Genomic DNA, 12,721 nt, shown 5'->3' on the forward strand with positions numbered 1-12,721 from the left:
CTGGAGACAGTTGCTTCTAAGTGACTGACAGTGAAGTAACTGTCTGATTAGTTACCAGCAAGGTGCACAGGAATTAAAGCACCCTGCTAAGTTACCATACTTCCACATGTAGAAGAAAGCAGAACATAATTTGGGACTCTGCTATCAGTCAGATGCCAGCTAGACCTACCTGGATGCCAGTGCTTAAATACTCAGTACTAAATGATTCAGTACCAGGGGTGCCAGCAGCTAAACTCCCACCCAGCCCCTCTCTCACTCCTGCCTCAACAGGGGTGGGGAGAAATTAGATAAGGGTCATCAAGATATATACAGGGAGATCACTTACTAGTTACCATCACAGGCAGAACAGACTTGGAGAAAATTAATTTATTGCAAATTAAGAGAAAATTGGATAATGAGAAAGGAACAAAAATTAAGCACCTCCCCACCCCACCTTTTCTCAGGCTCAACTTCACTCCCAACTCCTCCACCTCTCTCCCCAGTTGTACAGTCAGTACAATTCCTCTCTACAGCTCCTTCCTCCTCACACTTTTCCCCTGCTCCATTGTGGGTTCTCCACAAGTCACGTTTCCTTCAGGAAATACCCAGCTGCTCCAATGTGGGGTCTTCCATGGGCTGCAGTGTGAACATGTGTTCCAGGAGCTGTACAGGAATACCTGCTCCACCATGGTCCTCTCCATGTGCTGCAGGGAAATACTTGCTCTGGTGCCTGGAGCACCTCCTTCCCCCTCCTTCTCTGACCTTGTTGTTTGCTCTGCTGTTTCTCACTCCTCTGCATGTCTGTCATTTTTGCTCTTTCTGAAATCTGCTTTCACAGAGGCACCACAAACCTCACTGATGTGCTCCACTTCGGCCTGTTGTGGGTCTGTTCCAGAGCTGGCTGTGCCTAGCTCAGGGCGGCCCCTGACCTCTTCTATAGATAGCCACCCCTGCAGACCTCCCCAACTACCAAAACCTTACCATGTAAGCCCATTACACAGGGGTACCAGGTCTGGAAGTGTCAGACCAGAAAATTTTGGGAGTACTTCAGAGATGTCCCACAGATACTGGAAGAAAGTAAGAAGCTTTCTTAAATGAAGTCAAGATCATTTGGACATCTTCAGTGGCAGAATCTTTTTCCAGTATAGAGCTAGTAGTACTTAGCTCGGATCTGCTCCATGCAAAAAAACGGTTCTAGTGATCTGAAAAGTAAAGCTTACTCCTTCCTCTCAACTTAGAGTCCAAGAATCATTGCCATAGCAAAGGAACAAGACTGTCTATTTTATTATTTAGATCATTCATTTTAAAGACTAATACTGTAAATACAAAGCACCTACCTAAACAGAAAATGAGCCTGAAGTATTTATATTTAGGTCATTATCTACTTCAAAGGATTTGAATTAAAAAGATTTCAACTTCAAGGATCCATCAGAGCAATGTACAAATTTGAACTTCCTACTCCGTTACTGCCACTTCATTTGGAAATTGTAACAGGAATTATAAACAGCAATTAATAAAAAGAGTTGCACGACAGTTAAAAGACTACTAAGAAGGGAACCACGGCATAGCTTTTATGAGTCTCCAGACTCTTAGACACAGCATAATGTATTTTTAAAAATTATCTAATTTAAAAATTTCACAATTTCCCACTGTAAGCATGTAACACTTCAATATACGCAACATTTTTTTTGGAAAAGGACAAAAGTGAAGGGCAGGTAGAATAATAATACATTTTCCCTGACAACAGCTAATTGAAAGAACTTTTAATGAATCACTGCACCTAGAACACAATGCAAATAAAAAGAGCAGGCTGACTTTTTCCATCTTGATCTTATTTGCTTGTGTTGCTACCACTACAGTAGAAAGTGAAGATAGCTCAAAATTGCTACGTTCGTGGGAAACAGGAAGTGCCATACAGCTTCCCTGGTAGATTAGAAATCTTTCTCCAGCTACAGTCTTGTTTCAATACTTCCTCTCAATTCAGTAGCTCTAAACTTCACAGTAAGACTAGTATCTACCACGCACTCCAGCAAACATGGCAGTGCAAGTTTTGAGAATCTACAGTATCTTGCACAGTATACAAGTTTTACATAGTAAACTATTATTTTAGCCTCAGATGTTCTGATGAAGACACACAGTTCTAAACTTGCCGTCTACCCTCATTGTAAGAACAATTCAAGTGATAAAAAAAAAAAGACTGAAATACCTAAATCTCTCTATACTTCAAGGTTTTTTTTGGACAAAAGATCAATGGATTTTTAAATAGCTGAGGGTGGCAGCAGAACTTTCTTCCGGTCCCTGCCCTATTCACCCTCTGCCTTGCCTTTCATTCCTCAAGGATTTATTTGGGTTCAATGAGGACCAGAACCTGTCTTTGGGGACTTTGCTCCCTTAGGAACATTTTAAACTAGTTCCTCTTTATAACCAGCTGTTGAAGTAAGCAACAGGCTACAGTGCTGATATCAGTAAAGTACTTTTTATTACCCTCGCAAAAAAAAACCAAACCTGCTTCAACCTGGCCTATTAGAAATCTCTAAAATCTGTAATTCATCCACAGCAGAGGAATGTCAAAGCACAACAGATATTTTCTCAGGATTTAATCTGCACAAGGTATTCGCTAAACCCAGGCATGAACTGGTTTCTGCTGACCACAAAGAATAAAAGCAGGAATTCCACAATTTCTTAATGCTTTTGCTGTCAAAGAGAACAAATGTTTAAAATTTAATCTAGAATAGGTATGTTTAGCAAGGTAAATCCATGCCAGAATTGTTAATTACACACATACAAAATCTGCTTTCTTCTGACCAAGGCACATTTTTTAAAAAGAGTAATTCTGCAGTTCTACCGTCTTTTAACTTTTTTAGTATGGTACATGACATAAATGTAAACTTTTCCCTTTGGTCTGCAGTATTACTGGATTAACATGGATCCTTGTATCTGTGAAAGACAAAAGCTTTTGCCACTGCTTTTAGTTGTGCATGACAGTCATAATCCTTCCTGAAAATTGCTGCTACTCCAAATCAAGTTCAAAGTTCAAAACGCTCTCGTGATTATAGTGTTATCAATTTTAGATAGCAATATTCTTCGAGGCAAAGAAATTATTTCCTTTTTGTAATTGATAGTGAAACAGGCTTTATTTTTCTTTTTCTAGTTTTACTCTCAATTAAGAAACTTGCACCGATCTATAATGACATGAGGTATGGAAATTTCCTCCCAAATTTATTTTCTCTTTCCATCATTCTAATCAGTCTGTATTTAAAGAATCAGTGTCCATGAATTGACACAGACAGAATGACCTTTGCTCTCTGAAATTCCAGTATCTTTCTCTTTTCTCAGAAGGCTTCTTAACAGCCATTTCTTCAACAAAATCTTGAACCACTGTTACCCGTGACAGAGACAGGTGAGGTTGCTTAGATTCAGTATTCTAAAGCTGAGAAATTCCAATGCCACTTATTTAACAGAGGCACTCAGAAATTAGAATATTTATCCACTAACACATAATATGAAAAGTTTTTTAATAAAGAATGTGAGGGTTTTTTGTGTGTGGTGGTTTGTGCGGAGGTTTTTTTGTTTATTTTTTTTTAACAGTTATAACATTTTTATTGGTGTTTAAATGAAAATGTGTGAGTTTATAAAACGTATTAAGTGTTAACCTGATGCAATGCCAATTTTCCTTCAACCTTATTTTAATCACATGGGATAGTTTTCTTTCCTATATACCGATAACTACTTTGGAAAGACAAAACATATAGATATTTGACACAGAATTTTTTTTTTTTTTAAGGGAATAAGATGTAATAAATGGCAACAAAACACATAAAGCAGATACAGAAGTTTACCTTGCTGAGTATTCTGTTCTTGAGTTCGATTCACAGTGAGGTCTAGAGGGCTATCCTGTTCTTCCTGAAGGGAGTTTTCCGTTTGGTTCATTTGGATGCTTTTACATATCAGACTTGGTTCAAACGATGAACCGTTTCTGTTCTCTTGAATTTTGCTACTTTTTGAAATGTACTCAATCGCAAACTGACGGATCATTTTTTTCATTAATTCCTGAGCAACTAGGGGAATGTTAGGATCACAGTTCTGAGGAAGATCTAGGAATAAAAAACAACAACACAGGCAACAACTGTATTAAAAAAAACCCACAAACTTAATTATTTTCTTCAAATAAATGTCTCCTATAAGCACAATAAATGTGTGTAATAAATACACGTGTAATGAACATATTAATTCAGATGTCTAGTAAGTTTTTTCTTGTGAGCATTCTTAACTGGACATCACTTGGAAGAACATGTTTAGCATCCATCAGTAATTTTTACCTTATTCCTCTGTCATAGCATGCAGTCAAACTATGTGGGTAGATAAATAACGCAAGTATGGGAGTCAGAATTTGTATTTATTGTTGGTAAATAAGTTGAATTTTCATTTGCAGACTGTTCATAAAAAAATGAAAGTTAAATAAAGCTATCCATTAATAAAGAAGTTACTTTCAAAGAACAACTGTAACAAAAATAATTAAAGTGCAGTTCTACAGATCAGTCCTGTTCATAACATAGAAGAGTTGGACTTTGGAGGAGCTAATGTTAAAAAAAAAAAAAAAAAAAAAGAAGAGAGAAAACATTTGTTTCACCTACATATTACATTATAATCCCCATCGTAGATTCAGGATTGCAATGTCAAAACTGATATGATGCTACTTGAAATGTCCCATACAAACTGTACTAATACAAGCCATTGAATTTTACAATAAAGTTCTAAATTTTTATTATAAAATCTTACAGGATTTTCAGGACATTTTCAAAGTTCTACCAATGAAAACAGCTGAGAGAAAAGCTTTATTTCCTATTCTAAACAGTACGTATCCTATTTTTTGTTTGTGTATGTAACAGTCCCATGAAAAGAAGCGTTTAATTTTAAAAACACAAAAATAATAGAAGTATCAAGCATGAGATATCTCTGACTTTATTTTACTATATTATCTGTCAGTTAGAAAAAAGTTAAACCTCTTATTAACAAGCATAGCTGAAACTACATTTGTGAATCACTAAAAAAAGAATCCTAACATAAACAGAAGTACCAGAAAGATCAACAAAATAAAGACATGTAACTTAGTATAAATAACAATGCAATTAAGAAACTCACTTAAAGTAAGCTGTGTTACTCATTAATGCAATACTGCATTAATGACTGCAATACCTCATTTCACAAGACAAGCACAAATGGCCCATACTCAAAGATCTATGTTCTTCCTTAAAGTGGCAGCACTAGTACTCATTTCACTATCCCACTCTTCCTTCTTTCCTTCAACTCTACACATACACACACACACACAACACAAAAATACCCTTTTCAGTGTTTTAACCACTGCCCATCCTTGAGTTCACAGGTAATGAGTGAAGCAGATTTCATCAGGAAGGGACAGAGATTTAAAGATTTAAAGTAAGCATGAAAGTGATACAAAAGAATCATCTTTTAGGTCAGCCTTGATTACCTGAAAGAAATGCCAAAGGACATAGTGGCAGGTACTTAAATTAGCCTGAAATGAGAAGACAGACAACAAATCGAGTTTTGCTTTCATGGAAGTGGAGAAACTAAAAGGACAGTATCAGGCAGATGTTTGCATGTAAAGTGTAAATTCCCTAATAGGTAATTTGCAGGATCACACAGCATATCTGCTCGAGCATTTTATGTCAATGAAGCTTTATCCATCTACTGGCAAGAGAGTGACCACTGAGACAGATCAAAGAACGCTGCTCAAGTTTAGGATGAATGCATATAAGATTTTTTTGTTTGTTTCATGTTTGTTCAAAACCTATTCTATTTTGAGAATTCATTTTCACCAACAGAGTATTGCAAGGAATTGCAAACACTCACATATACGATCTGCTGTCTAAAGCATACGAGAGGGCTTCAGATATCAGACTGTTCAGATGCTTCTTGTCAATACCTTTTGGTTGGCCTTTCAGTAATGCTTTATGAGATAAGGGGAAGTTCCAACATTTTCAAAGACTGACTATATGCTAGACATCTTGGCTTCAAGAGACCTTATGCAAGGCCTGACAAAATAAGCCTGCTTATGGTTGAAGCTCTATCTTCTGAAATATTTTTCAATGGGATCTCTACCAAAATTTCTAAAATTGATAGGAGTTTCTAGAAGAGACATACGAGGTGAAATTCTAAATGATGGAGGATACCCACGAAGGTATCCAACATGTAACACCCAGACACAGATATTCTTTGTTTATTGGTATTTCTCGATTTTTAAAGAATGGATCCAATAAATGTCCAACTGGAATTTTATCATCCTAGAGACCCACTTACAAAGAAAGTTAAAATTCAACAAAAGATATTGAGGCTGTAACGCAATAGGTGTAAAAATGCTAATGTATATGCAAAAATGACAGGAGAAGAAGGAAAGTTTAGAGATGGATTGAAAAACTGAATTATCTAGCAACAAAAGTAAATGTCTGCATGACAGAGAAATTGTATCTTTAGACAACAGAAACTAGTGATCAATATCTTAGCTTAAAAAAAACTAAAACAAACCCAAACACAAACAAACAAAAATCTGACAGCCAGTAATCAAGAAACTCATACAAAACAAAATACCTGGTAGACTGTTCAGAGTTGATTTGTGTATCTGGCCCGGAGGGACCCTGCTTATACAGAGAAATCAGTTTGTTGCATGTACCTATGAAAAGCTTCCTTAGAAGATTATTGGAAAACAGGTGATGGGAAAGATGGTTATTTTACATCCTGGTATGATCTACACCTTTAAAAAGCAAAAGATCACAGAGCACAGGGGAGGCTGTTTTCCATTTGCTGGAAAACACAACAGCCTGCAATAAATTTCTGCTTATTAATCTCCATCCCCAGCATCAATTATTATAAACTGCAAGACAGAACACCTTCAGAACTGCCAAGTTTCTATTGCCTTTCTATTCCATTTTAGACTCTTCACACTGGTAATATCCAAGCATGAATTGCTTTTAGACACTTGCAGGTGAAGCTTGCTTTTCCATTAGGAGCAAAGTCATCTTTTGACCTAGCTGGAATAACAAAGGATTTATTTTTTTGCTCTTATAATATTTTTTTTAGTATTAGTTTTAATTTTTTCCTCATAATTTCTAAGTGCTCCCTATGGAAGAATAAATGCAGCAAAATTTCTCACATATTCAACTGCTACAGCTACTGGCAGTTTACAGATTTTAAGTTCATTTACTCTGAAAAGCTAATACTAGGGAAAAATAAAAAAGGTATTTTGGAGCACATAATCTGGAAGATGTGCTCCAGGAGCGCATCTGAAGTGCTCTTGCTGCTAACGCATATTCAATCTACAGGGCTAGACCACAGTAAAGTCTAATTTTAACTGCCATAAATGCAAATAGTGACACTATCACATCTTCAATATCGACTGTTCTATTGTCTAAGTCATTAAATCTTAATTCGTGTTGGAAGGACCTTGAGAGGTCTCTAATAGAACTGCTTGCTTAAAGCATGGTTGACCGAGATCAAATCAGGTTGCCCTGGGTTTTATCCAGTTAGGTCTTGAATACTTCCATGGATTGAGACTGTACAACCTTTCTGGGTAGGCTGTTCTACTGCTTGCCTTTCCTCATTTTTTCTCACATGAAAAAGTGCCTCTCTTCTATGATGAGGAAAAAGTAATTTAGAGTACTTTGAAGTTAGAAATAATTCCCTACAGCTCTCCAAATGACATACGGAACAGAAATGAGAGATGTTACATAGTCAAAGGAAAGAAGAAAGAGTTATATAGTTTCATATACAATTTTCTTTTTGCACACTGTAGATTTTTGAAAGAAAATAAATTTTAAGGGTAAACGCAACTTTCATATAATGCTGTATCAATATAAGACTCCTCAGTGATCAGAATAGGGTACGCACACTTGAAGTGCATTATATAAAGTCCGATTACTTACATTCAATGGCTGTCAATCTGTATTATTATACAAGTATGCAATGAAAACATCTAGAGACCTGTAATTTTAAGTTCACGGTGCTAAAATTTCACTACACATGGAAATTTATAATTAATCATATAAAATTTTTAAATGTAATTTAATGCACTTTGGGGTAAGAAAAGTATTAGGTTTCCTCGATTAGCATCACTAGCAAATATTTCTTAATTATTATCAGCAGATGGCACCAGATATACTTTGTATGACCTAAAAAATTTTTATTCTAAGATGTTTTATTAGGAGTTATGACTATAGCTACTCACAGTTTTAAATCTACATGCTTATATCTGTTTAAATTTCTATTTTTCACATAGTTGATTTACAGCACAAGGCAGCTGTATTTACTCCATGGATCATGTACATATATACATACTACTTCAAACCCAGCAGAACAGTCTCTTGGGATTTGAAGTAAAGGTGGCTCTGATGTTCCTCTAGTTCCTCTCTGATCACTGTAGACCTCCTGATATTATTAGGATAAGAGAAGGCTAAATTACACGTTTATAGGATGTAATCTGATATTTTCTGCTTGTGATTGTGAAATTTCAGTCAGAATGCAAGAGAAGGCAGTAATAAAGATGATGTATAATCATGACTAATTGCAATAATTTATTTTCATTCAAAGTTAACATTCAGGATTAAGACTTCCTCAGTTTATGCACTGCACCACCTTGTAACTATTCAAATCCGTATTCTTAACTATTCTGCACATCAACACTATGTGTGATTGTTAGACTGCAATGCACAAAGTAACGACTGATTTAACTGATAGTTCAGACTTACACGTATATTTGTCCGGACATTGGACGAGGAGTTAAAAGCTCCCAAAATAGTGCTCCGCAATATTCTATTTCTTGAACAACAGAATTTTTTTAATTAAAAAGTGAAAAAAATAACTTCATTTCTCTTCTGATACAATTCCAAAAGGCAGTGGAAATCAATAGGGAATCACAACCCCCCTTGTACCTTACATGTATGAGTTGGCATGAGCAGAACTAAGAACACCCAGTTGCTTATCAGCATGTTTCCTGTAGTCACTCCAGCTCTTCTTGCCTCTTCACAAAAAAGCCACACGTTTTCTACAACGACCCCACCTCAACAGCCACCAAACTGTCACAGCAATATTCTTAGCTCTATGCATAAACTTGTCCAGCTCACCATCCAATCACCAGCAAGTTAAAAGCAGAATACAGCAATTTATTCTGAACCACGTATCATGATTAGTTTAGTTAACTTGACTGATCAACAAACAGAAGGAATAAGGGCCAAGTTCATTCTAGTTTTCTGTTCTTGTAAACATTCAATATTTTTCTTTTCTCTACTCAGATGGTAATGTGATTACCCTATATACAGTAATATCTCTAAGGATTTTCTTAAATGTAGTTGAAAATGGCCAAAAAATTCAGAAGTCAGCGAAGACAGTAATACTAGCAGGCAGGCAGTCAACACAAGAAGTATGTTTTATTTCCTTAAGAAAGCAGCTGAAATCCTAAACATTCTTTCCTGATGAACTTGAGGAAGAAGGATAGCAAGGATGTCATACAAGTTTACTGCACAAGCTTTGACAGAGTTCTCTGTTCTTACAGAAAATCTTTCAGATTTTGAAAGGATAAATTAGATTTCTTAAAATTATTACTAAAAAGGAACTGCATGTATTGGACCAAGTAGTTTGTACACCTCAAAACTACACCTCAGAAAATACCACCTTTTTTTTTTTTGTAGTCCGACATTATGCGTGCAAGATTACATTTTCATAGGTTGCCAAGTTATACATACACTGTCCAAGTAGCATAACCAGCTCATGATATAACTAAGCAAAGAACAGGAGAACTCAGAGAGTTACATGCAGGTATATGGTACGGTGTAAGAAAACCAGTTATGAACGTAGGTGTTTTAGAATACGAGACATACCTAGAAACAAGGAAGAACGTCAAAAAGGCTCACAGGGAAATTATTTTGGTATGGAAAACATGGCACTGAAGAAACTTGACAGAGCTGCACAGAGAAACTGGAAAGATTTGAGTCATTCTGACCCATTTTACTCCCTCTAATTTTGTGCCTCAATGCCTTAATTTCTACAAAAGCTTTACAGGTTTCTGTCTTCTCCTGGTGGATCATGTCCTGAAGATAGAACTTGATCACGGTTTACAACCGCGAATGTATTTAAATGACCTTTCATTTTGTTTTTGCTTAAAGAGGTCCCATTAGTATTGCATGGGGAAAAAAACCAAAACACACTTCAAGAACATACAATGTAGATCACTAGAAACCCAGAAAGTTAATAATCCATGATCAAAATGTCTGATCAAGCTCTCAAAAACCCCTACGGTTTTGCCATGTAATCATGATCACATATGCCACATTCTATAATATTCATAGTAAAAAAAAAAAAAAAAAAAAGAAAAGAAGACTAATGTATTTTTTTAAAGCACATCACTGTTTTTCCTTGTAACAACTTCTTTGACAAAAGAAAATTGATGTATTTTAATGTTATGTAGGTGGAAAAGTCTACTCTGCTTACAACACCAAATGGGTAAAAAGAGATGTCATATCTAGGAAGAAAGCATCTGTTTTTCAGAGATATTTTTTAATAGAAAGAATCAACGTTTGAGGACCAAAATTACTTTGAATTTACTGAGGTATCTGTCAAGGATAGTACTTTCCTACAGACAACCTACCAAACCGGTCATTCACTAACACTTTGTTACTTATAGGCTCTCAAGAGTTTACCCATCTTGGCAGTAATTCTATCATCCTCTTAAAAGGAAAGAGAAGTCATCTTTGTCTAATATTCTACAGACAAATCCTCACTGATGAATGCCTGAAGGTTGTATGCTGTAGACAATATAACATGGCTGCATGTTTCAAAATCTTCTGAACTAATTTCCTGATGTCAGAAAAAAACCAAACCACCAACCCTCAAAATCAGTCTGCAAATTAAAAAACCCAGTCATATACTAACTTGTTCTAAAATAAAAGGATAACAAGACCAATAAACACAACTCTCAAATGGGCTTGCTAGTCTTAGAAGTTGTTCACAGAGGCCCTAAATGAAACTGTGTTAATTACCATAGTAAGAGACCGTATATGATCTTGAGGAGTTTGCAATCAGAACAAGCAAAACAAGTGTTATTTACATTTTAAAGACAAACAACAAAGAATTCTAAATTTTTTTTGACAACAAAAGGGCATCTGTTTTAGTACCAGGTATAAGAACTGTTCCTTAGCTAAACAATTTCTTGAAAATTTTTGATTCCTTTTTTCCAAAGCTGATAACTGATCTCAAAAACTTACAAAAATTCAGAGAGCAGACTTCGTACTTTCCTAGTAAAAACCTCTTCACCTTGCTCCTACAAAGCCAATACCTCATCAATTGGTTTCACATGCCCTTTGCAGATAATTTTTTCCTTTTCGCTTCCCTTAATTTGCACAACTTAAGAGACTTAGCTGGAACCTGAACTGAAGCAATATTCTTAGAAAACTCTTCAGCAAAGTACCACTTACCCAAGTCCTTCAGAGAATCACAAAAACAATCGGAAGAGACTTTATTTTTGTTTTTCAATAGACAAAACCTTTTTAACCTAGCCTTACTGATTTGGCAGATCAAAAAGTCTAAGGAAGATGCTAAAAGCCAAATGCTCTTTGTGAGAAACTTCACAGAAGTCAGTCACGTTGGTAAGGTGAGGTCATGCCAAGTTTCACTGCTCCCATGATAAAAGTTCCTCTCAAGGAGAATCAAAAGACTGCATCTCTAGCAGAAACATAAAGCAGGTGAATGTTGAAAAACACTGCACATCAAGACCAAGAAAAGATCTGAGAAACTAGACATCCGAAGGAATTAAAATACCTGTCTAGGAAGATGCCATGTAACTGGGCCTATGACGAAAATATAGTAAGAATTTTAGAAGTGATGAGGTGGCAACTTCACTGGACATTTTATTTCGAAGGGAAAATACTTGGTTTTAAAGAAAGCTGAGAAAGAAAGATGGACTCAAAATGCTGTTGCACTCCATTCAAAGTTCTTTAAAGCCTCAAGCAAGAGGTAGGCTGAACAGACAAATGCCAGAAACAGAAAAAGATTCCACCTACTGGGTTCAAGGGCATAGTAATCTCTTCCTGCTATATCAAGGTAAAGGAGTGAAAATTAATTTTGTTTTCCTCCTAGCTATGCAAAGAGAATGTATCTGACTCTCTAATTCTTTGTTAGAACAAGAGAGCACTGTCACCCTAGTCATCCTCTGCTATTTTGACAGTCAAGTACATCTAGTAAACCCAAGAAAAACCTGTGGAAGTTGAAGTTACTGAATAGAGCTGCATTCATATTCCTTACACAGAAATTTAATGAGGAAAATGAGTATTTTTGCTGCTGTTGACAGTGACTGGCTAAGTAACTTATAAGAACCAAGCTGGCTTGTCAGTCACTCATGTACTGCTATAACTTGCTGAGTGCCAAAGAACAACGATACTGAAAGAATGAATGAGTTACTAAATCCTATATTTTGACAAGAAGTTTCAACCTCTGACTGGGATGTATTTGAAGTAGTACCATTTGTGCAAAAAGATACCAAATCCCATTTTGTAATGTGTAAGACACATTCTCTCACCTAAAATGGTCTTCCTGCTGAAAACTAAAAGTGAAAGTTTTGGAACATAAAATGTCTAAAAGCTTAAAATTCCACAGAATGGCACCTGAAGGTGGCATGAAAACAAAACAGCAGCTCATGGTAAAAAACCAAACAATAAAGTATAATGAATAGGGATTT

The 12,721-nt window shown here is 35.9% G+C and overlaps 1 protein-coding gene across 5 annotated transcripts in view; it reads right to left on the minus strand.

The window, feature by feature from the left end:
• Window positions 1-12,721, minus strand: part of LCORL (ligand dependent nuclear receptor corepressor like) — an 85,114-nt gene that overhangs the window by 35,974 nt on the left and 36,419 nt on the right. For all 5 annotated transcript variants that reach the window (XM_063335562.1, XM_063335558.1, XM_063335561.1 and 2 more), the window contains exon 5: window positions 3,819-4,073. In XM_063335562.1, the coding sequence (XP_063191632.1) occupies window positions 3,819-4,073 (255 nt within the window). The remainder of the gene's footprint in view (window positions 1-3,818; window positions 4,074-12,721) is intronic.

This window comes from Chroicocephalus ridibundus, chromosome 5 (genome assembly GCF_963924245.1).
Source record: "Chroicocephalus ridibundus chromosome 5, bChrRid1.1, whole genome shotgun sequence".
Taxonomy (NCBI): Eukaryota; Metazoa; Chordata; class Aves; order Charadriiformes; family Laridae; genus Chroicocephalus; species Chroicocephalus ridibundus.